The 26,698-nt window shown below is 29.8% G+C and overlaps 1 protein-coding gene across 1 annotated transcript in view; it reads right to left on the bottom strand.

Annotated features, from left to right (window-relative positions):
- LOC147073441 (uncharacterized) overlaps nucleotides 1–26,698 on the bottom strand; it is a 96,453-nt gene that overhangs the window by 44,672 nt on the left and 25,083 nt on the right. The window contains exon 2 of the mRNA XM_085945332.1: nucleotides 17,358–17,522. Coding sequence (XP_085801458.1) covers nucleotides 17,358–17,512 — 155 coding nt within the window. The 5' untranslated portion in view covers nucleotides 17,513–17,522. The remainder of the gene's footprint in view (nucleotides 1–17,357; nucleotides 17,523–26,698) is intronic.

Raw genomic sequence — 26,698 nt, 5'->3', positions numbered from 1 at the left:
ATTACTTAAAACTAGTATTCTCCAGTTAGTGTGTTCTGCCAGAACAGAGACGAAATTATAATAAAAATGTATTCAAATTTAAAAAAAATCTACGCGGAATAATATTATACAAATATTTATCAACATACATCTATTTTTTAAGCATTTTAACCAGAGTATGGACCTAACAGGTTGAGCAAGTGGCTAACGTCCATTTCTCGTAAAAAAATCTGTTAATATACCCCTCCACTCTGCGGAAGCCCAAAATGATCTTATTAGATCGGACGTGGTCAACAAAAAAAATTAAATGTTACATTAAATACGGTGGTAATTTTTATGTATAGGTATAGCTAATAATTATAAGATATAGGTATCAATCCCTTTTAATTTCTTTAAATCTATATGGATAAAATTTTGATTTTTTTATTACACATAACGTTTAAATACTAATATTTTATTTTTGTGTTCTTTTGAACAAATATTGTACACAAAAATATTATTATTTGATAGTGGTCATATTATGGTTAACATTTGTAAAAAAAAGGTGCTAGAGATGTTGGGCTGCGTCTTGCGTACTTTCCGGATCTTTTCGGATGTTACAGTATTTAAAATTCTTTATATTTCCTTAGCTATAAGTAGACTTGAAAGTGGGTCTATTTTTTGGGCATAGCATCAGTTAAAGTACGGTCTTATGGTAGAGAGGGTTCAGAAAAAAAGCATAAGACTATTTTACTTAAGGTTGTTTGGATACTGTCCGTGACTATATCCAACTCACTTTCATTTAGGTATGCTGACATACTGTAGTCTTATAGTCAGAAAATATATATAGTTAACTACATACTTTTTTCGACTTATACACAGTGTAAATGCAAATTCTGCCATTTTCGTTGGTATTGATCTATGTGGTTCTGATAACTATCTTATAAATTGGGAGCATCAGTTGTTTATTCTCCCAAAGTGCAGAACTAACCATCCATTGGTGATGCTAATAATTGGCAGAGCAATAAATCTGTTCAACCAAATCGCTACTGATATTAATATATTCCACCTACGTGAAAATGAATTTAGGTAGACTTTGTTTTATATTTTTTTCTTTCAAATAGGGTCTACTTAGATCATTCGGTTTACTTACATGTAGTTTATATATATATATATATATTTAATATTATAGGTATTTACGATTTACAATTAATATAATACTTTTTTTATTTAATATCAGTTCTTTGTTTTTCATGTCATGTAAATAAATTATATGAATTTAAGTATTTTTATATGAAATATGTTGCATTATATCTCAGTATCTTAAAAAACACAACATTATAAGGATTGCGCTAATCCTCAACGATAGACGTTGATATAATGCGTAGTTTATTAAGGTTGTTACGTTATTTTATAAATTTTAGATATTTAAAAGATTAATCCATTTAGTAAAATGCCATAATTCAGCAGAAATGTCAATTATAAAATATAACTGAAAATAAATATCGTAGTCCTAATTTAGCGAGGATCATTATTTTTTATTATACAAAATTTAACCTTTTATTTGACTTATGTCCGACATACCTACTTAATATTATATCAGTTATATAATGGATGAATATTATTTTAATTATATAAATAAGAACACAATCATAAGGTACATTTGTTAAAATGAATATAATGAATTAAAATTAAAATAAATTAATGAATAGTAACTTTTCCACATTTATAAATTTCCAAGACCTATTTTGCCTTATTTCATTATAAATTATAACATGTATTAAACTTAAAATTTAGAAAAAATTAAAATACATATTTATTATAATAATAAAATTGTATTTTTTAAGAAATAGCAGTGAAGAAAATTTACAATATTCATTTTTATAAAACCGTATATTGATTAATTTTAAACAATTTTCATAAATATTATATTATTAGTATGCTATCTATGAGTATAGTTTCACTTTGCTGGGTATTTAGACTTTTGTCTACCCACAGATTGAAAAACAACATGTCATTTTTTGTCAGGACCTGGTGATTCGAAAGACCTAGACCCACGGCATTATAAGCATAACGCGTGGCGGCTCAGCGATCGTGGGCGTCATTACTAATAAAAAAATAATTACTTAACAAAAATAAAACACATTTTCACACAACATTTGTGTTGTCTTCAGAAACACAGATACTTAACTGAAAATTCTTAGAATAAAAACAATTCCCAATAGTAACTACTTGTAGGTACCACATCCAATTTAATTTGTGTGGTGAGGCAGTTCCAAATTAATTATATATTAAGTATACTAAATAATGAAACATTCTAATATCTTATTTATTATTCATTAAATATAAAAATAATTATGTTAATAAAATATTTGGATAGCTCACGTTTTGTGTGACAGTCCATATCCAACCCAGTAATTTAAGCGGTCCTTACAAAAGCGGAGCTCCCTCATTAGATCTTAATCAAGCCTTCAATATCAATATTACGATATTACGAAACCCACCGGATTGCGAAATTGGTTCCCGTTCCAATTCGGCCCTGCTCTGACGCAGGGTCGTACCGGTTTACCTCCTGCGGTGATTAATTTTACTTTAGACGTATTATTGACATCCCATTTACAGGTGGAAAAATCCTGCATATTGTATTCATTCCGTAATTCGGTCGGTTATAAACTCAGCCTATCACATAGCGACGCTCCTTATGTAAAATGATATATGAGTGACTTTCATGTTATTATCTGATGTCACTATGCTTTATGAAGTATCTATATTATTTATCAACATATTCTTACAATAAATTTTGTTATATCTACATAAAGATATGCCAACTAAACTTGAAGATAAGTCTATAACAGTGGTAGCAAACCTATGACATGCGTGCCACTAGTGGCACGCGAGATGATTTTTAATGGCACGCAAATGTTTTATTTCGAAGAGAAAAAATATACTTACCTATAACAATAATGAATGACATATCACATTGTATAAAGAATAGTAGGCAAATACTCTTCAAGAATAAGCATTACGTTTTATGTAAATATATAATTGCATAGGTCGGTCTTTGGGCTTTTTGCATCACAAATAATATTATCGCATTAACCTCATTAGGCGGCGGGGAAAGCCACGCCGCGAACCTCCGATTTTGATAGATTTACAATGCTTGAGATCACCGTAGCGAGAGAATGCCTCATTTGTAGGTCTATTCTGTACTTTTAGACCGCTAAAGTGATTAAGTGATAAATATTATCAAATTTAGGGTATTCTTTATTTTGTAAACTGTCAATTCATGGTAGAACTGCATTGTATTGTTGTTTTTATTTAATAAAACGCAATTTTTTGTAGTACTTATTCCACTTTTAATCAAAAAATTAGGACCGGTTTCGTCCGCCTCAGAGGGACCAGTTGAAAATGTCCCTCTGAGGCGGACGAAACAGGTCCTAATCTCTTGATTAAAAGTGGAATAAGTACTACAAAAAATTGCGTTTTATTAAATAAAAACAACAAAACTTAGGGTAGGTTAGTATCAAAGTATTAGCACTTATTGTAACAATTAAAATACATTGATTGTAATTGTTGCAATAAGCGCTACATTTAACAGCGCCTCTCTTGCTGCTGCTAAAATATAGCATTTATTGCAAGAATTACAATACGTTAGTTGTAATTGTTGCAATAAGTGCTAATACTTTTATACAAACCTACCCTAAGTTTGATAATATCTATCACTTTATTACTTTAGCGGTCGACAAGTATAGAATAGACACACTGATCGGAGTAATTTTATTCTGATATCAATATGTAAAAACTGAACTAAGCAATATAGTAAAAAAAAATCATTTCTACCTACAAAATGGATGCATCAAATATTAAGAAACAAAAACTTGATGGAGCTCGTAGTAATAATAAAATTCTGGCCATCCAGTTTCAAAATTGGTGGACTGAAATGTATGGCGTAATTGAAAAAAGTGATAAAGCTATAATATGTTTTGTGAGTAGTATTTAGAATATCATCATTTTTAATAGAATTCATAAAAAACTATTATTTCTCCATGAGAAACGGCTCACCACGTCAGGTAGTCGATAAATAATATTTGGAACATTTTGGCACGCGTACATAAAAAGGTTCGCCAAACCTCAACCCTCAAATATTCATTATACAATACTGGTGTTATAGCCATGGCCACCATAAGGGGTGGTGGAAGGCTGACAAGGCTCTAACCTGGGGCCTGGTGTAGCGGTATCTAATTCACGTGTAGAATTTTATTTTAAGTATTATAATTTTTAATATGTTTCTTGATTAATAAAAATGGCTATTTATCTAATATGGCGAAGGGTCGAATGTTATTTGGCTACCAGAACCAGAAGACGGCCGGAATCAGTACTTTATAATATGATACTGAGATCCGACAACTCAATAATTCGATTGGATTTGTTTAAAAATCCAATACAATGTTTAAAATACATGGGATATTAAATTTGGGGAACACTACTATAAAACCTCACACTGCCCGTAACCTTTGTGATAGGTAGGGGTGCCTACCAAATATCCAGGCCTGAGAACACGCTTTAGGATGTGGGGCCATGAGTATAGTATATTATAATTTATAACTAATAATATTATTTCGGTTCTCTTATATAAATATCGATGCCATGTGTATCAACCCAATTACGAATTTATACAAGAAAATAGATGTAAATATGTTGCTATTAATCAAATTGCGGAAGTGAATGGAAAGCATATTATATTTATAGTATGTATGTAAACATCGTTTAATTTTTAATATACGTTCACGTAAAATAAAATATTTTAATGGGGAACCTTTTATTTAAACAATCGCTTTGCTTCTATTGATTTCATAACATAGACAAAGACGAAATTTTGGTTTTTAAATTATATTTTTTATATATTATATAACAATAAATATATAAAATATATCGATAATATTATTATCGATAGCCCGCAACGTGATACACGCGTATAAATGAGACATCTATATAGATATACTGAATGAAATAAAAGACTGATACGATATTAATGTTTTCAAATTGATAAGATAGACAACGGTTGCATCTAGGCGCTAAGCCCTCTACCGCCACCTTAACTCATTACACCACCGCTGATGTCTGACCACTTTAACTGCTCATGAGGAATTGTTACAATTAGTATTTTCAAGAAGTAGTATATAAACTGAACAAATATATAATCAATATTACTTTATTATATGTTGAGTTATATTGAAAACAACAGAAAGACATATAAACATTTAAATAATCTATGTTATGTGCTTCAAATTGCAAATATTAATTAATAGGCAGTGAGACTTTAATTTAATTTTAAATAAGTGTATTGTTATAATATTGTAACTATATAAGATGAAATTTTAGTTTTAAAATCAATGTTATGTACAAAACACTAAATAATACGGATAAAATCCATATAATTAATAATATTAGAGTATTTTACCGCATGCCTACCTATCGAAACTTTATATGGATGTCACTGCAATAAATCATCATATTATATTATTATAATCTGACATACATAATATATTTTTGTAATTAATAAATAATAATAATATATGATGTACGAGTACTTACTTAGTAATTGCAGACTAATTTGCAATATAATAATTAATGTTTCAAATGCTACACCTGCTTAGCTTTGTAATAAATAACACACGGTGTAGATAAATAAGATTATTAAATATATTTTTGACATTTCATATGATACATATAATTTGATAATAATATGTTAGCTTAAAAGGCAATTATTCAATAATGTCATTATTTGTAATACAGAGTGTTTTATTTAAAAAAATAAATAAATCATTATTAGTAAAATAATCTACTTACAAAATATTACCTTATGTAAATGCTGATACATTTCAAAGATAATTTATTAGGATTTAAGGATACGTAATTTATATAATAATAAAATATATAAGTAAGTCATTTTATATGAAGCTTTTTAACGACTCCCTCTACTTAGCATTTCATTCCAGCAAAAGAAATGGCGTATTTCAAAAAAATACTACCTTATTCTTAGGTTCATAATTATCATAGGATGTTTTATCACATTTGAATGATCAAAGACATACCTTATAATTAGTATCTTTAGAGTTAATTTCAAATGTGTTAATCGTGCCCATTTTTTGAATATTAAAATGCCTAATTCTTGTCAAATTTGGGATCACAGAGATTATAAATATATTTTTTTTATCGTAAATATTTCACTATATAATGTTAACAAAAATTTTACTAATGATTTTGTTAATGCGTTTAAAAATTAATAAACCTAAAAAATCTTAACACCACTGCACATGGATGTACTGAAATATGACTATATTCCAAAACATTAGATCGAGAAGTACTATTTTATGTAATAAAAATACTTTATGCAGTTATCATATGTTTAAAATAAATATATAGAATAATAAGGCTTCAAAATTATATAAATAGATTATCTACAACGTTTAAAGAATATCCAGGCTTATCCTCTGAATGCTCATTAGTCGTCTGCTAGAAAGAAAGTTCTCTCGAAACATTAAAGCTACTTGCGAGTCAGTGAAACTTACTCTTAATATTTATGGTTCTTGGGCATGAAAAAAATTTACTTAAAACACCTATCTTTATACTTAAAATTTCATAATACTTCTTTACATTAGAATATCACTATATTCGATCCTAAGAGGGTCATAATATGGATTCCACAGAGTGAAGGTTATAGATATTAACAGAATTTTGTTCTTACTAGAAATGGATGTTAGCCACTTGCTCAACATACTAGGTCTATACTCTGGGTCCAATCACACATTGAAAAACAACATGTAAATTTTCCAGAACTGAGATTCGAACCCAAAACCCATGACAATATAGACCGATACATTACCGTTTGGTCATTGTGGGCGTCTAATTATTAGTAGTTGATTGAAATGTGTTGTATGGTTTTAACTGTCTATTCCTAGCAAAATTCCATTATATATGTACTTAATAATATAAAAAGGTAAATTGCTATGTTCGCTCCTAAGCGGAGAATTAATTGCATTGTTAACATTTAGTTGCGTTTAATTCGTTCAACCTTTCAAGACAGCGACCATCATATTATGTTACGGGGTGTTTGGTCTTGCAAAAGCATTTTATTTTTTTCCATATTCACTCCAGAGTTAAACATCAATTTAAAAAGGTTATACATATGCTATGTCATATTCTGAAAGTTAAAAATTATCTCGGTATATAAACTGTTAGGCGTGACGATTTTTAACGCGGGTCCAAACAACCACGCTAACTATTTAGAGTAAGATGCAGGACGATAATTGCATATCTACATGCGGTGATTTGGAAAATTAGTACTAATATCATGCCATGTGCTAATTCAGAGTTGACATATTACATGTCTGCTGTTAAATTTAATGTAATTGATTATGCGAAACATTTTCTACAATTTTCAAAGCCAATGCCTATGTACAATGTTTGATACATAATCTAATATAATATATTGCAAACTTCCTATGTAATACAACAATAATTACTAACGGAGTTATAGCCCATACATATATATATATTTTCTAAGTTGAACAAACATCAACGTCACATAATAAATAAAAATATATCAATGGCATGGCAAAGAAGTGTTAACTTGCAATTTGAATAGGTAGGTAATTACTTTGCACACAGAATTGATTCGAGAGATATCCATGTTATTTTAGATAAAGAAAAATAATGGAAACGTGTTATCGTATTAACTGATTAGAATAGCTTTAAATAAACCTTTTTGACATACCGCTTGTATGTATCTATTACAGCTTACTTGGTTTTGATAATTTCTCAAAACAAAATTAATTATAATATGTTCATACTTAAAATGTATAAATTAAAATAATTTCCGTCGTAGAAAATGTATCATTTTATAATAGTTAGTACAATAACATTTACATGAAGTCATTAATATGCATTGATATTCATAGCAAGTTTATCCCGAGCCACGCAGTATGAAGAGTTGCTTTAGCTAATTAAAAATGACTAGTGACACGGATGCTTTTCGTGATGCGGCTACTGTAATTTTATGAAATTCGTGAAACATAAGCTATTATTTTAATGCTCTTCTATTACAAACTAGTATAGTCAAAATAGTTTAATTAAATAACAACCCTTAAATAGAACACTCAATGAATGATCACTGATTTGAGTTACCCCATCTCTAACCGCCATGTATATGCAGCCGCGGTTTGTGCACGGCCGCCTTTTATGATGCTAAAAACGTGTCAGAATTAAAAGATTTTAGTGCCACATTTCTTTGTCCCGAAGCGATGTTGCACGGGACTGATGTAGCAACCATGAACCTTAGTGCTTAAAAAAAGAGTTTTAGAAAATAAAACGAATGCTCTGTACTTGCTGAAGAACTTGCTTTGCCGTCATTTATCTTTAATGACATGTTCTCTGTACTGAAACTCTGCCGAAGCAGGGGAGTCAGAAGTTGAATGAGGTTAATCTAAGGAGGAATCGGAATTACTCCGTCTTCCAAATTTTTCAAATGCCCCAAAGTTGGTCTTGGTTGATATCAAGTCGGTGTGGGCAATTGGGCCCGTGTATGGACGGGCCCTGGCAAACAGCTCCGCTCGGTCGGATCCCATCAATGGACAGTCCTAGAGGACGTGTTCAGCGAAAAAAAATATTTGGTGAAAAAAAATTGTGTTGGGTGGTATATTACGCATGTTATTATGCATATATTATATGCAATATATTACGCATATAAGGCATGAATATCGTCAGTCGTCCAACAATCACCGCACATAGCAACTGTACCGTATTTGGCACCACACCAAAATTTGGTCTTATTTATCTTATTTAATAAGATGTCAAACTTTTATCTTTATGAGTTCTAAACGTGCGTGCATGTACTATTCAAAGTCGTATTTGAAAGTTATACAAAAAATATTTTGCCGAAGCATGAATTTTCTGACAATATTAGCATATTGTATAAAGCAAAAAGATACCACTTATGCTACAGAACGTTCTAGACTTTATAGACAAAGAATATAAAAGGAGACCACTCGCGCTAACAGTGACATTGTATCACCAGATACAAAACTAATCATAATTACTTAAATCATCAGAATATGTAATTGCTTGTACCTACTTTCATTTATAAAACAATCTGACTTCCTAAAAATGTAGTTATACGACAAAGCACAATGCCTATAAACTTGAATACAGCCACCGCGATTTTTTTACGTATTTTATGCACGGTATATTTGGCTACTTCCTTTTCAGTAAAAGTAATGTATTTTCATACATATATCTTCATGATAAAAGTAAATATAAATTTCTTTATACTTCAAAAACAAAGTTTCATCTAATTTTACAGTATTTGAGTTGTTTATGGCGACAGCTGTTTGGAGTTAAATACATAACATATTATTTTTGGTTTGTTTTGCTGATGAGTTTGTAACGTGAATGAACTGTCATATTACGTAACTCAAATATTGTTGAATTGACAAAAACTTCGTTTTAAAATCATTATAATTAATTTTATTTAATGTTTTTTTTAAATTCAACATAATTTGATGTCGTTATAATAACTAAGAGGTCATACAAAATGTTTGGTACAAGTCGGTTATGTGGAATACAGCGGCAAACACATTTTGGAAATAGCCGATATAATGGATTATTTCTTAGGTTAACCAAACCTAACCTAACCTAACCTTAACTAACCCAAACTAGCAAATAATCCAGTATATTATAGGGTATTTGTTTGCCGCTGTATTCCACATAACCGACTAGAACCAAATATTTTCATCTGAAATTAAAAGTAGTTCTCGTAGGTACCCACTAATTATATTTTAAAAAGGATTCCAAGGATTCGCTTACTTGTGTAAAAATAGCCTTCATATAAATGACTTTACAGGTAATATGTATAAACCAATGTGTTTTTTTCAACCTGGTTCAGATAGAACCCATAGAATTAGGGGTAAACGTTATGTAAATAACGTCACTACTTACTTACTTACTATCTAGAAAATATTTAATCTTAATTAATAATATTACTAACATCGTGTAAAACAGTCCGTTTCTAAAGTATTGTGAACACAAAACATAATATTATACAGAATATAAATTATAATTTACCAATACATATTATATTAGTGGTAGTTTTCAGATTGTGTATTCAGAGATCTATCAATTATTTAGAATGTTGAATGCGAATATGAATTTTTCCATTTCTATTACAATGTTCAAATTGTTACCAATAATAAGATATTATTTGGAAATCAAGAATGTTTCGTTGACGAATTTTTTACACCATTTTCACACTCTCAAAATCACCATGTCGAGCATTCCAGGTTGATATCTCTTGCTGTAACTATTGGTAGGAATAATTAGATAATATTATATTATTCACATCGGATTACGACCTTGATGGATTAATGGTTAATTGTCCGCTTATTAAGCCGTGGTTTCGATCAAATGTTCGTGATATTGTTCAATGTGTGTTTAGATCTACATGTTTGGTGACTAATACGCATGTTTTGTAAAAAAATATATGTTTAAAAAGCTGCCAAGAACCACATCGAATCATAGAACCAATGACAATGGATTAGAAATCTACAATTAAGTCTATACTAATAGAGATTAATTCTCACATAATTTCAAGAGATTTATACGATACGTAATTATATATTGATGATTAAACGAGACAAGTAAAAATTAGATATTATGTAAAATAGTTAAAAGCAGTTTTTATATCATAGCATATACCCAACAACGCGTGTAAATATGATGCAAATATGTAACTATTTTGTATAAAAAGTAATAAGAAATTTACTCATATTTCTGATATTAGATTATATATTATCGACAGGATAATACATAAAATACTATTATTATGATTAAAGCAACGTATATAGACTGATTTGTCCATCTTAAATAATATCAACTATATTTTTTCTTTGAACGTTAATTATTTATTGAGGATATAATATATAGACATGGGTCCCACACCCTTAAGCGGTCTCCCAGGCCAGGTTCTTTGGGATAAGGTTAAGGGTACTGTGGTGCTCTAAAGTATTGTTTCCTAAATTATACACACACTTATCATCATATAAGTTTTATATAAAATTGCAACGCACAACCACATATTTAAAATATTAAATAGCTCTGAAACAAAGTAGTTTTGTTTTACTATTAGAGTAAATTTGTGATGTGTGTTAATCTCACTTAGCTTGTCGATCCACCACGCCGGGCCCCCAAGTTAGAGCCCTGTTATACCGCCCCTTGTGGGAGCCTTGGGATTAGATCTCGAATATAGTATTCAAAACACGTAGAATTTACACTAGTATAGTCAACACTGAAATAGACTTACTTAAAATTGGTCACCGGTGCAAATGCATGTGTCCAATCATGTCCAATTATAAAACTTGGATTTACATAGCGTGTTTTACATAAAACAACACTCATCTCATATTTTTGTCACTATAAAATTATCCTTTAACTAAAAACCGCGAACTTTTCTTGAATAATGTCAACCGATTGGATTAGTATTCCGAAAATGTCTCAGACAATATACTCATACCGTATCTACGCCCACTATGTAGCCTAGCTATGTATGCTTCTGTAAATATTTTACAAAACCTTTTCACAAAAAAAATGTTATGTTATTTATTAAAAAAGTTAATTTTAGGTACGTATCGTACAATGTATTTTGTTATTTATATCTTTATTGAAGACATTGAGGGGGTGTATTTTAGATAGATGATGTAGGAGTGTTACCATTTATGGAAAAATAGTTTATAAAATTCTAAATAATATCAAGATACCTAGATAATTTTACAATGCAAATAAATTGCCATCTTCATATATTATCATATAAATGAGATAAGTATTAAAATGTAAATTTAGTATTCTGTTTAAAATGTCGGTCTCTCTTAGACAGAATTTAACTTACTTCTTGTGGAAGCAGCAGGTTTACCTTGAAAAAGCGTCTTAATTACTACAAAGAGGGTTGAAAATAGTCAGTGACGTACTAAAATATTCTGGTATTGTAAATGTAAAACTAATTATTAATTAACTTCTCTTAATCAAATTCAAATAGAATTTTGTTCCGATGAGGTACATATTATAGAAAAACTATTGATAAACGATTGATTTCACAAAACATATTATGTCCGAGATAATATGATCTCCTCAATTTTTTTGTTAATCCGTAATTGAGTGGTTCACAAGCATAGAGAACCAAGTCCATTCTGGTTATTTATGAGTAAGCTAGGTTCAAACCTTATATTTGAGTATTTCTTATTCAGTGAGGGGAGGGTATTTCCCTTACATGATAACTTAAATGTACTCAAACTAACACTAAAACTAGCACACAGATGTGCAATCATATCCTTACAGAATTAGAAATACTCCAATATTACGTTTGAACTTAGCTTATTCAAAAATAACCAGAATGGACTTGGTTCACTATGCGTGTGAATCACTCAATTAATATTTAAAATATGCACAATCCCGTGATTATAATTCAAGAATTCTAAATTCTGGAAACTTGTTTAAATTTCTTTTTAATCCGGAAATCGCAAGATCGAATGTTGGAATCCGGAACTGTCTATCAAATGGTCAATACTTTTGTCAAACAGAAAAGTTAAGTTAGTGATTTTTTTTCTGGAAACCGATCAAAAATAATTATATATTCTTGAAGATTTCAAAATTATTATACCAATTAATAATACAATCTAAGTAGAATAGTAGTAGCAACTAGTAGAAGTGTAAAATGAGTGACCTACGCGACAGTTTAAAGTCATCGTGCACACTGGTAGGACCTTTCCTAGAAAGTGAAGTCATGCGGCTAGCCAAAACAAATGAAAAAACTGCATTTAACATGCAATATTTTACTATCTACATGCGGCCAATCTCGAGTAAAAATTTTTACGTGTAAATGTTTTTTTCTAATAAAAAAGCAGTACCGATTCAGTACCATGTGTGGTGGTACAGTATTTCAGAGTAATGATATATAGAGAGAGTCTATTATTCGGCAAAATGAAGCCGTGTCTCTTGCGTATAACGCACATTAGAACCTCGATTTTATTATTATCAAAATAACTATGAAATATTATACCATCGTGTTGTTTCTTAGTATGGCTACCAAATTTAAATACAACATAGTTAACTATATTTTCTATTAAAATTACTAAAAACAATTACTACTAATTTTATATTTAACAAAAAAACAATAAATTTCGGCAACACGTGCTCACAGTTTTTAAATGAATCTAATCAGTCAAATCTATATTTACCGGCGACGTTTACAAAAAATATTTAATTCAGCCTAAAATTCTCCAACGCATAGTACACAGATATAAACGTGTCGAATGCTCACTCACTTGCACTTATGGTTAGTTTTTGTTCAGTTGGTCATATATATTTTGTGAATGACAACAAAATCAAAACGTTAAATTCGTTTCGTTCGAGTTTGTATGTGTGACCAGGCTTAGTGGGTTCTATAATATTATATCACATCAAGTTTTTCGACACAATGTTTATTATTTTTGCCAAGAACATTCTAATATTATATACACCCACAAATAGGACGTCACTGCCAATTGGGTTAGTAAATAATAATTACCTAAGAAACTAATATTTTTTAAAAGTATTATTATTTATTGTTTACACTTTGGATACATGCAATTTTTTAATATATTTCATAGACGTGCTGTAAAACTGAAGCAGTGTTTTTACTCTATTACCAAAAAGGTACCAAATTGTATTTTTAAGGAATCTTTTGAGAATTCTCGTAGAACTCTTTAGTATATTCTATAGGTAGATTTGCGAAAAGGTATAATAATATGAAGTTTTAAAATTAATCAGTGTCCAACCGTCAAATATCACTATTTTATGAAAATCACGCTTTATAAAATATATCTAGTTTTTGAAAAAATTAGTTACTTGAGAAGAAACGCTTTCATCGTCAGTAAAGAAAGTTTATTTTAGTTTATGGATAATAATCATAATTAAAAAAAGCCTAACACATAAAAAGCGCTCACTGTCAAACCCGTTATGTATAAATTTCGTGTATTTAAGAAAAACAACACACACTGCTAGAACTTTTCCAATCTTACTATTTTGGCCAATTGTCGAACAATGTCCCTGTGTTAAAACTGTGAACTAACAAGCTCTTTATATGCAGTTAATCTTACTTCCGTTTCAAATGTGGAACGCGTCTAATTTTTTTATTTCATTTTACGCTTCCGCGGTGTACGGATCTATCAATTTACGTAAGTTGATGCTTTTTATAATAAAAATATATATAAAATAATCAAGAGTGATATTAAAATTATTAGTAGTAAACTTTTGGTTTATATCGGATGAGAAACGTGGTCGCATCAAAAAAGAGAACCGATACATTATTTAAACACGCGTTGCCGCCATGACAGGTACGTCACTGAGAAGTCTTCCATATGCGACTACAGTGACTTCCGGTTATCGACGAGATCTTGTTGTCGGACAGTACTCCATTATTTCTTTCAGACATGTACCTTTAGTGATCCTATATTGGTGTTTGATTTTATTAAAGCTTATAACGTTTTCCTAACTAACTTTTGACTTCTTTGGCATTTGGGTCTTTATTTATCTATTAAAATTTTCATATACAAAATATATAATTCGAGTGAAATTGCGATAACGTTAGCAATAAATTCGTAAGTTGATATAATATTAGACTTATAACTTATTAAAAATAAATTAATATATTTATACAGTTTCTACTTATTGAATCACCTGTATGGCCTTACTTTCTACCCCTATAATTAAATTTGTTTTCCATAATTTCGTAATGCCTATAGGTGTTTATTTGAATTACTTACCACAGAACGATCAAAAACTTTACGGAACTAGATAAACCAATAACGAGCAGGTGAAAACTTCCAAGCAACCTGATCATCAAAAATGTCACATTGATAAATATATTAGTCTTTCCCGAACATAATAAGTAATATAATAAATACTCATTACTCAGTTATTGTAGGTATTTTTTTCATAAACGAACTCGTATTGTCTAAAATAACTGATTTTATTGATTATAACGAATGATTCGTTGATGGTTATATTATGTAAATTGTAATTTGCAGTAGCACAGTTCACCGTGAGCTGTCCTACTAGGAAAAGTGGCCGTATATCATTGAGATCAAAAAAACACGCATTGTTCATGGAGCATTCAGACTGTAATGATTATCCAATTTTATTATATTCAATGAGAACATTAATTAGAAATTGATTAGCATCAAATAACTAATAATAACACTGTTGTTATTAACATATTATATTTGATAGCTACCAACGACTTGATACTTACGAGCACCTTCCAGAATTATAAATTATTATACGATATAATTATATTTCTAATTTACATAACGACCTATTTTCTTTTGCCTTTCCCTTGCATTCCGGTAGGTCTTATTACGTATTTTGTCATTATTATGACATGAATTTGATCTCAATAATATACGGCCATCTATTTCCGATACAACGTTTCACAGTAAACTATGATACGGTGAATTGTGAATGTACAAACTTCCGGACATGGATTTTTGTGTCACCATGAAATACGTTGAAAATGAATAAATATTATTGATAAATACTTTTTTATATCTTATCTTTATTTCAAATATTTTTAATAAATCTATTTTATTCAAATTATAATAATAATTATGTTCCCGTAGTTTTTTTTTTAAATAAATAGTGTACCTACCATATTCTCCATTATAATTATTATAATATATAAATATACAAAATATAATATGTAGGTTTAGGTTTGATTTGTACAGTTTCAATGCTTTATTTACAAAGCCTAGCAAGTTAAATTAAATTAAAAAAATAACCTAAGTTTACCAAAGAATAATATCACATCATACTAATTATTGACTTCGATTTTTAAATGAAAGACTATTAAAAATCGTGTGAAATAAACAATTGAATGTTATTTGTAATGATTTGCAGATATTATTCTTTGTCGAACGCATCATAATTTTGATTAGAATTTTTGTTTGAAAAATGTGGCAATTATTAAATATTTTCTAAACATAAAATGACGTCTTTACTTTTAAACCACGTTTTTCATGCATAAATCCAACTAATTATCCAGGAGCCGAATTTTTAACTTGAACGTCATAAAGTGAATTCTACTTTCTACTTCATAAACCACTTAATACTAAAATTTTACGCACTGTTTCATGTCAACAATAGTTGAAAGATTAAATTTCATTTTCACAAACATTATTTTATAAAATTAACTAACCACTAGGTACATATTCACCACAGTATTGCTGCTTAACAACACGTGTTTCGCTCACAATTTCAAAATCCTTCATCGCACGAATAAGGTAGGTCTTCAAACTAATAATCCAAGGATTTTATTTCATTTATAATTACCAATCTCACCCTTTACCCAAAAGTGACTTAGAATAATTTTACCAACCACCTATTTCCCACGATATGTAGCTCTTTTTCAATCCCCTCCCCCTACGCTTCCCACAAAAAATATTGACAATAATTATAGTAAAAAATAAATTACCATCTTTGTTGCTAATTGGTGAATTTAACCCTTGCACATACACATAATTATTAATTTTTAGCCATTCAACAAATTTCTTGGTTTCTTATACTGGATTTAAAAACAACAATATGCATTTTGACTAGCCACTCGCGACCCACGTCTTCGTAAATACGTGTCTGTATATATAAAGATTATCGCTTTATCAACTATTATACAATTATATGTTAATGTAAGTTCGTACTCATACATAATAATGTACTAACACTGAATGAGCTAAGCACGTGTCGTAAAATTGTGCTATATTATGATTAATACCAAGTGATAAATTCAATTTATGAATCATTATCTATAGGTATATTATAAAATTCAGAACATGTTTGTTTGATTTACTTTCCTTATTAGGCCCCAACTGACATCTACATATAAAAAATTTTAAGTTTGTTTGTTCAAATCACCATTCTTGCGAATTCTAATTCTGAATTTTTACTCGATTTTAATTTGATGTTCTTTTGTTTGACTTAGCTTATTTTTATTTTAACATATTATATTAAATTGTTTTGTTAAGTAAGATGTATATCGATCAATAAAGCAACCTCGTCTAAAGCCAGGTTCTTCAGTTAGTACATAATGAAATGATCAAGCAAACCCTGAATCTCTTGCAAAGATTATTGTATTACTTCATACAATAAAATTAACTTTTTTGATAGCCGACATGCAGAATTCTAATAACACATAGCAAAAAATTATGTGTATTTTGTTGATGTGATATGAAATTAACCGTGGTTAGGTATGGTGGACAAGTTAAACGTAAGAATCAAAAATCCAGCTCCATTGCATTGTAATTGCTTCATGGTTTCCTTACCTGGGTCTTCCAACGACGGAGTAGTAGCGGTCGAGTTGCTGCAGGAACTTGATGGCGTCGGCGTTGAGGTCTTCGGATTCGGTCATTGTGGCGTACGCAATGGACACCATCAGGAGTGATACTCCGAGCACCAGGATCAGCTGTCGCGGGAACATTATGGCTTGGCTACAAATAAGAGACAATAAAAATAACCATTAATTAAATTATTTTGTAACTAATACCGAATGTACACAACGTTTGGGAATATTATGATTATTTTTATAGAAAATTTTTATATAATTTTGAAAAGACTTACATTTGAAAAATCCTTTAAAAAGTTGTCGTATTCAAACGCACATTATTTAATTTCTCGTTAAAGAAATTTGAAACACTACAGATAGCGTAGTTATTTGCATGAATCATTGATGACTGGTGGCTTATTTTACTAAACCACTCGTCTAGACAGTGAATAATGTGAATTCAACTTCCAATCGGCCCGACATTTTTTATGCAATAAGAATGTTTCTTGAGTTATTCTAAAGTAATTCTGCATTTTCAATTAATACATAGTACTTAAACATAATAACCATTTCCGTAACCTTTATCATTATTGAAAAGAAACTTCCTTTATATAGAGAGCTTAAATGTGTAAAATTTAAACAATAAAAATCTCTGATCTAAGGATAAAGTTAGCTACAAATGATTTCGCATTTCAAATTTATTTGAAAAGAACTTCACACTTCTACTAAGACATTCCACTAATAATTTCAGATTTACCCAATTAGTTAATTATATACCTATTTACTTGATTCTACTTAAATTCATGGGATTGGTCGGGTTAAAATTTCATGGGCCCCACGTTCGATGCTGGGTCTGGCAAATACACATATTGTTTTTCAATGTATGTTTGTAATCAAAGTATAAGAGCAAGTGGCTAACATCAATCTCTTGTAATAACAAAAATATGTTAATACAAACATCCACCCTGTGGAGTATATAATATATAAGGATATAATATTCTTAGAATCGACCATGGTCAAAAAAAAAAATTTGGCTTCGATTTGACATTTCACACATCTCATATACGAGTATTATGATATCAAAACAGACATTTGAATATAAAAATTAGCTATATTCTGTAGAGCGACTACGTCGTCAATTTTATATAGGCATCTAAGCACAATACATTGACCATTATTTTAAGGTGAATAATTACGTAATACATCATAAACTGGTTACGTAAACAAAGCAACAGACTTCAAACCAGAACACGGGCCGCCATTTGTTTTTTGGGGATGCCAATATAAAAAAATAATGAAAGTATTACCAATACAACCGCGTATACAATCGTTCAATTCGAAAATCGAACTGCCTTCAAAATTATTAATACAGAATACGTATGACTCATTCTATCTAGAGTCCAATTTTGTTTTGTTTATAACACATTCATTTACTCGGCTTGGTTGTTAGTAGGGAATCCAATCCCGAGCCAAAATTCTGATCCCGGGATTTCAGGATTACAATTTGGCAATCCCGGATTGGCATTTTTTCCAATTTACAAATAACATTGATAAAATCGGTCAAAAATAAATCTAGTATAATTTATAATTACTATTTATGACATTTTTATTGTTAATATTGTGTACGTTCAATCTTGAAAATACATAAGTTTAATGGAGTAAATAATATTTTAATATAAATAATAATGTGAATTTAATATTAGATTGCTGTTTCTGATAGTTAAGAACTAATGAATGGGTTAGCGAGATTTAAAATAGTAAAAAAAATCGTGGTGTATGGCCTTTCCGCTTCATAAATCTAATTAGTCAGCCAAATATGAAACTGCCGTAAAACGTATGAGATCATAGTGGAATTACTTTGTTAAAAGTGCAAAGCATTGTATTTTTCCAATCTTTCTCATTTTTATTAATTAATGTGAAAAAATAAAATGAATCGGAAACTTATATATGGGTATAAATCAAATTTCATTCAAGCTCAGTTTATTTCTAATTTAGTTATTTGTTATTAAAAGTAGTTTTTCTCTTATATTTTCGTTTTTATTTTATCTTCCATAAAAATTGATAAAAAAATCAATCCCGAAATCTTCGGAATTATGTTTACCTATCCCGGAATTCATAGGTATCGAAAATCGCTCGGGATACCGGGATTGGAATCCCTAGTTGTTAGTTATCCGCTAAAACTTTCCCATTTAGAAGAAAGATAACCTTTTAACACCACCATTTATATTGTAATCGTAAATACAAATTCAATAATACACACTGTTATGAAATTTCACATTACTCACAGAAACTAAATTTACGACTAGCTGTAAAACTTGTATTTTCAATTTAAATGGAAAATCAAAACAGTATCATCAGTGGTAAAGGCTATTTGAAAGAGGAAAATAATTATATAAACGAAACGAATAATAATTACAAGATAAAAAGAACTTTTTATATACTTACCACGTTTTTAAATTTTCTGTTGAATCATATAAACTTGACAATTCTATGTATTAATAATTTAGGACAAATAAGGTAATTGTCAACAAATCATTTTTTGCTATTTTGCAACAAACTAACAAATATAGAATACTGAAATGTAATTTTTATTTCCATAGTAACGCACTTATATATTAATAATTGAGTTGCTAGGACCACCCCCTTACCAACAAATAATGGTGTCGAAATAACTTTTTATATAAAACAGAATTAACTGAAAATGAATTCAATTCTACTTAAAGATGGCTAAAAGTATTAAAATAATGCATTGGCATCGTGGCCTGATATATTCTAAAAGTTTCAAATGTCTAGCCACTCTTGAAGTTAGTTAAAAAGCGATTGCAAGGTTTATACTGGATAAACAACCACCCGACAAACAAGAATACGAGCTAAGAAAAACGTGGTAAAAATAGGCACTTAAAAAGTGATAATTATGTTATAACATACAAGCAGTGTATGGTACTCGTACCTAATGCCAAGTAATACACGGTAATTTATTGGAGTGGAACTAAGCTAATAAGTTCGTTCAATGGAAATCGAATTGAAGCAAATATTACAATCAAGAGGTTTGCTGTCTGTCACACTCACAGTATCGGTCAGTCATTGACTGTGGCTAGCGTATGTCACGTTGACGTACAAATTATTTGCTACGGTTCAAATGAGGTGGACTACGATTGACACAGTATTTGTTAGATACTAGTTCAGTTATCATAAACCGATATTTAATTTAATTTTTAAATTATTGGCAAATGGATACTTTAATAAGTGGATTTGAACAAATAAATTACCAATGCTCAGATTACGTGCATAAGGAATTAATAAGTGACGTGATCAGATTTGTAAGTTTAAAAACTACAGTGTATGTTCCAGACATACAACATTTTTATTTTATTATATTCTATCACTTATGTTTATTTTGAATATTATTGATTATAAAGGTATTGATACTTCATAATATTTATTTGAAGTGAAACGTTAAATACGTCGAAAAAAATATTGATTACGATTACTGAACCAATAATTTCTTAGTATTTAAAGATGCAGCTAGTTTCTGACGTTATAATAGTATTACTCGCGGGTAAAATAATAAATTTAATCAATTCACGCCACTTCTGGTACTAATAATTGTAAGTGTTATATTTAGATAATTAAAGTCACTTTTAGTGAATCATAAAAAACGTTTAATAATCGCACAGTATTTTTGCCACTGATATCCATCTACTGACACAATAAACTGACTAAACCAATGCGTCACACATGGAGTTCAGTGTTAACATACTGTTGGAAGCTATTTGAAAAGCGAAAACAACAGTAAAATCTATATTCGAACGCAAGGCATGGATGTTTTAATACTTTCTATTTTGTGCACTATTATTCTCATCCTCTATGGCATAAAGCCCATTGACGCAGCGAGTGCGGCGCTCGCACAAAATTTCTACAAGTGGCGCGTAAATCATCGAAAATACAACGTAAACAAATACGCCAGCGCACACTGGACTTGACGATGCCTTGTGCCCCGCCTGCCGCATGAGTCACCGTTTTTTGCTTCTCGGCGATACAATTTAATGAAAATACAAAGAAGTCCATTCATTGAACACGGCTACCAAAATCACGCTGCTCGAAGCGTCGTCGTTCGACGGGCGAGAAGTCATTATTTTATAACAGAGAAGTCATTGTTTAATTTTATTCCGTGTCCTATATTTTGCTGGTTGAATAATGTCGTCGTAAATATTAATTACAAGCCCCGAAATAATATAATATTTTTATTGCTTTGTTATGAGAGACGCTGTAATAATAATTATTGTGTGCTGCTTGGGCCGTTTATTACATAGGTGAAGGGTAATGCGTGGCAAGAGACGTGTGATTATGGTTATGAATAAACGCTTCATACGCCGACTTCTCCCGCTCGACGCGTTCTATGGGCACTATCGCTTAAGGTACTAGAAAATTTACTTTATTCATCAGTGTCACCCGCTGTCGATTGACTGCTGGACGACGGCCGCCCCTAGCGACTAGCCTAAGGGTTGGTTTTAGCTTAAATGCAGGATTCCAATGACAATATAGGTAAATAAGTAAAAATAAATCTAGAATGTATGTATTATACCTACTTCCCGTATACCCATAGACATGATTTTAAATACATAATATTATGTGCGAGGTGGTAAAAATAGATTCTAATAAAATGTAACGATTGACCAGTACTACAAACATGGGGTTTGAGTTCAAATGTTCTTTATTTTTAATAACGCTATCGATGTGAAAGCTTCTACATATAGATTTCTTATAGACGGTTTCTAGATTTCTAAAAAAATATGGATGCCGTCAATCTATTTTTTAAGATGATTGAACGTAAACACTGCATTAGAACGTTTCGTCGCTTGTGTTGTAGCGAGTTAGGGTCATGGTCGAGGGCCAGAGGTTGAAGGCAGCTAGAGAGTGGACATTCATTGATACTTCTATAAAATATTAAGACGCCATTTCTCAAGCATCCACATGGCATCCTTGGATAATACAGATGATGTGTCATAGAACATTGCAGTGAACATGTAGCTAATAAGAACATTGAAAGGCAAAACTTCTGCTACCTAACACGAAAGAGTGGGCAGTGTTCCTGGAAAGAGGCTGAAAGCTGCCAGAGTATGAACGTCAACTATTAGTACTTCTATAAAACATTGAGACATCATTTTCCAAGCCTCCACGTGGCATCTTTGGATAATGTAGATTGTATGTCACAGAACAATGCAGTGAATATTTATCTAATAACATAAATTAATGGCGAAAATTCTGCGCCCTAAAGCGAGAGACATAATATTGAAACTAGTGCCATGTCTGAGCACCCCCCATGAGCTACCCCTTATTGCTTTTACAAAAATTCTATTACAACTTTACGTAGCTTGTGGCCGTAGCTTAAACTTTCCTTTCACATTTGGAACTCCGTGTAATTAAATTTAAATAAAAAAACATGTTTTCGTTTTCCACACCTTTGACTTTAACGCTCATTGATCAAACATAATATAACATGACAAGGGGGGCAATAAATTATTATTACATAATTTAAGTAGCGGCGGTTGGTTTTTTGTTCGGAAATAATGCTTCAGAGGAAATATTACAAGATGCAAGGTTTATTATCATTGTTTCATCCCAAAAACATATTATAAATATCATTAAAAAAATTGTACCTCGTAAGATATGTATGTACTTGTATTTTAAAGTGAATTTATTAAATAAGTTAGGAGTAACTTGTTATTATTTCGATCACTTAAGTCAAGGATAGAAGATAAACTGCGGCTCTCGAGCCATATGTGACTTCGTTATGCGCGCGCGGTTTTTTATAAATATGTATTTTGAAAATAAAACAAGGTACCTACTATACTTGGAAAACTTGACAAAATATTGTCGAGAAAATAATGAACAATACTACTACTTCACCATGTTTGATCCTAAGAGGATCATAATATGGACCTCCACGAGTGGAGGTTGTATTGACAGATTTTGTTTTTACGAGAAATGGACGTTAGCCACTTGCTCAACCCATTAGGTCCTTACTCATACCACAACAATATGTGTGCTTGCCAGACCCAGGATTCAAACCTAGGACCCACAACGTTATAGGCTGCCGCTTAAGCCACGCGGCCATCATGACCACATAAACGTTTATTATTTTAATATAGGTATTTTAAGCTTTAGGATTTTTTTCTGAGAGGATTTCTCGGATTGATTAATAATAATGTAATCTATTTTTTTACAAATTTTCTCAATGGCAATATCAATACATAAATTTCGTGCTCTTTTTTATATTGGTATCTATGGGTTGGGTACGATTTAAATACAATTACTGTATAATATAACGAGGAAAATTTTACTGAGCTCTATATTTCAACTTCACAATATTAAATTAATATAAAAATACTGGAAAGTAATATGAAATCTGATTACACAATACAATATAATCGATCTACTGTTAAAGATCTTTTTATATATTTGCATATTTAGTTTTTCTGTATCAAATTGTTGCCAACCCCTGACTTAAACTATACCAAAATAGTGCATATTATTATAATTTCCGTCTTTAAAACCGTAATGTGACATAATGCTTGCATATTGAATGCTCTTATTTTGTGTGTTTCATTCCAAAATATGCGCACAATATATTGTGATTATAATTTGGTTTACGTTTAATATTTTTCCATTCACCTTTCAGCATATTAAGATAATATATGCACACTGACACATAATATGTTTAACTCTCGTTTATATAATATATAATTGCTGGCATTTTTAAAACGTCAAAATGATTTAAACAAAACATTGTCACAACCCAACAATCATTTCTCATTAATAAAAAATCTTGTTTGAAAACCTCATCAGGAAGCAGCAAAAATCTGTATTGTAAAGCCATTAAAAATCCCTTAATGAAGCATGAAATAAAAACTGATTAAATATCAAGTCATTTTTAATCAACGAATACTTTAGCGTATTGAAACATTTTTTTTTAATTCATAATTTTTATAGAAATCTGGTAACCATTTTTCCTACTTTAAGTATATATAATTCCATAAAAATCTCACGAATACTCCATAATACTTATAGTATGTATCTCAAAAAAAATATATTTTATTGTGAAAGTATTCCAACATCAAACTTAACACTTAATAAATACGCTGCAATAATCTCATCAGTATATCGGTATAATTTAATTTAAACTGTTCAAACTTTATATTTTAAATGTGTTTGCTAACAATTTGTAACTTCAGTAGGTACATTTATTATATCAAATAAAACGTTAGGAAATAAATTATTATGTACGTATATAGAAGTTCTTTCATAATATTAAAATGTTTACGGAAACAAATTATTAATATGGAAACTGTTAATTAATTCCATAGCAGAAAATATTACATTTGAAAAAAATATCTCTCTTAAATTTATAAAATATTTAGTCATCTCCAAAAAAAGTATTAATTTAATAAATATATTATTTTTGTGACATGCTACTCATTTTGTTTCTTTGAAAGTCCTATTTCACGGATTTAAAATGACAATCAAAAATAGTTTTCTAAAAATATACTATTAGAACACCTAATTGACTTCGTGAATAACACTATCACACTGTATAACTACTGTATGAAACAAGCAGGCATAGAAGAATATAATTTAGATAGCCAAGATCTTCAAAGTATTGTAGAAAGTATAACAATTTTATTATGGGGTATTTTTTAAATATCACGTATGAAATAAATATTTATTCCACAATTTAAATTAGCTCATTAAAAAAAAACATTTATTATATTTTTAGTACGTATTCCATAATTTCTAATTTATTACAAGACAAGTTTCATTTTAACTTTTACAATATTTCTGTTGGCTAATACTACTATAGAATATATAAAATACATAATTTTGAAAAACATTTCTGAGACAATAATATAACCAATAGAAAAAATCTTTTTTGAAAAAAGTAAGCCACCCCGACGGGGAATCGAACCCTGTATCTCCCAGGTTTATGCCCCATCCGTCGCATTTACCAATATGCTACGAAGTGACATACTAATTACGACAAATTTTAACTGTTGATCAATTTTAATACCTACTCATCAGCGCTCTTCCAAATCAAGCTACTTTGGCAATTAAGTGTTTTTCAAAATTATCTATGTTCAATAATCAGAATGATATATTCTTAAATCTTGTGAATTATTCGTTGAATTGAAGAAATAGTTAAGTATACATTGTATGTCTGGTATTGATAATATTATTAATTCAACTGATAAACCAATATTACGAAAATGCGTTACACTATGTAATGATTTGATTGGATCATCTTCATCTCAATTGCCAATATACTTATTATATGAAGTTGTATGTCTATAGAAATATTATAAATTAATATAGTATTGTAAAATGTTGTTTACCAATTTATTGAATGTGACCATTAGGATAAAACTGATCTTGTATTAAATTAAAAATTGGGGAATATTATGATCACACAGATATCAGTTCAACATTTACGTGCTTTTTTGTAATAAAATGTTTTTCCATCAATACTTTTAACAGTTACAATACCAAAATAATAATAATATAACATATTTGGAATACCTTTTTCACTAAACATATTTTTATGATGATATATTATATATTTACCATACTTTAGAGTTTAGATAATCATTTATAAATTACGTTTTGATAAATATTCATAGATACATATTATCCAACGTGTTTAGGAAAAAAGGCGTAACCCACACAGAACAAATTTTACAGGAGAGACAAAAAACGTTTTTTAATGATTTTGGTTTATTATTAATAAAAAAAAATAGGCACAGACATTGGGTGCATGATGAGTGATGATTTCGTGTAATATCTTTACGCTCTACTAATAATTAAAGAAGTTATTACAGAAAATCATTAAAATTGAGGGTAAATGCTTCTTTCCTTAAATTAAAACTTAATTGAAGCTCAATTATAACCTGATTTTAAATAATAAATCGGCATTTGCGGCTTACTTCCTTTTTACAGAACGTATATTTAGTTGTATACATTGTTAATATCTAATAAAAGCACTTTTTGAAAAATTGAGGGTTACACCCTTTTTCCTAAACACAGTCGTTAAATATGTAAACCAAATCTTGAAAAATATAATTTTATTATGTAGGCAAAATAAACATTCAAATTATCCATGCTTGGTTTAATTTCTTCCGCGGACCCTATTTCCATATACGGTCCAAATCACAATGCTTCATAAATGAAAATCTAGATCTCTAAAGGTAGAAAAAGACAAACATGCAGACCTAAAATAATAACAATAAAAATATACCCTGTAGTTAACCTATTAGACTATTACTCGAAGTTTTTATTAAACCTTTTTGG

This window comes from Rhyacophila brunnea, unplaced genomic scaffold (genome assembly GCF_057557595.1).
Source record: "Rhyacophila brunnea isolate RB1 unplaced genomic scaffold, BYU_Rbru_1.0 scaffold_18, whole genome shotgun sequence".
Lineage (NCBI taxonomy): Eukaryota > Metazoa > Arthropoda > Insecta > Trichoptera > Rhyacophilidae > Rhyacophila > Rhyacophila brunnea.
This window is presented reverse-complemented; position numbering and strand designations above follow the sequence as displayed.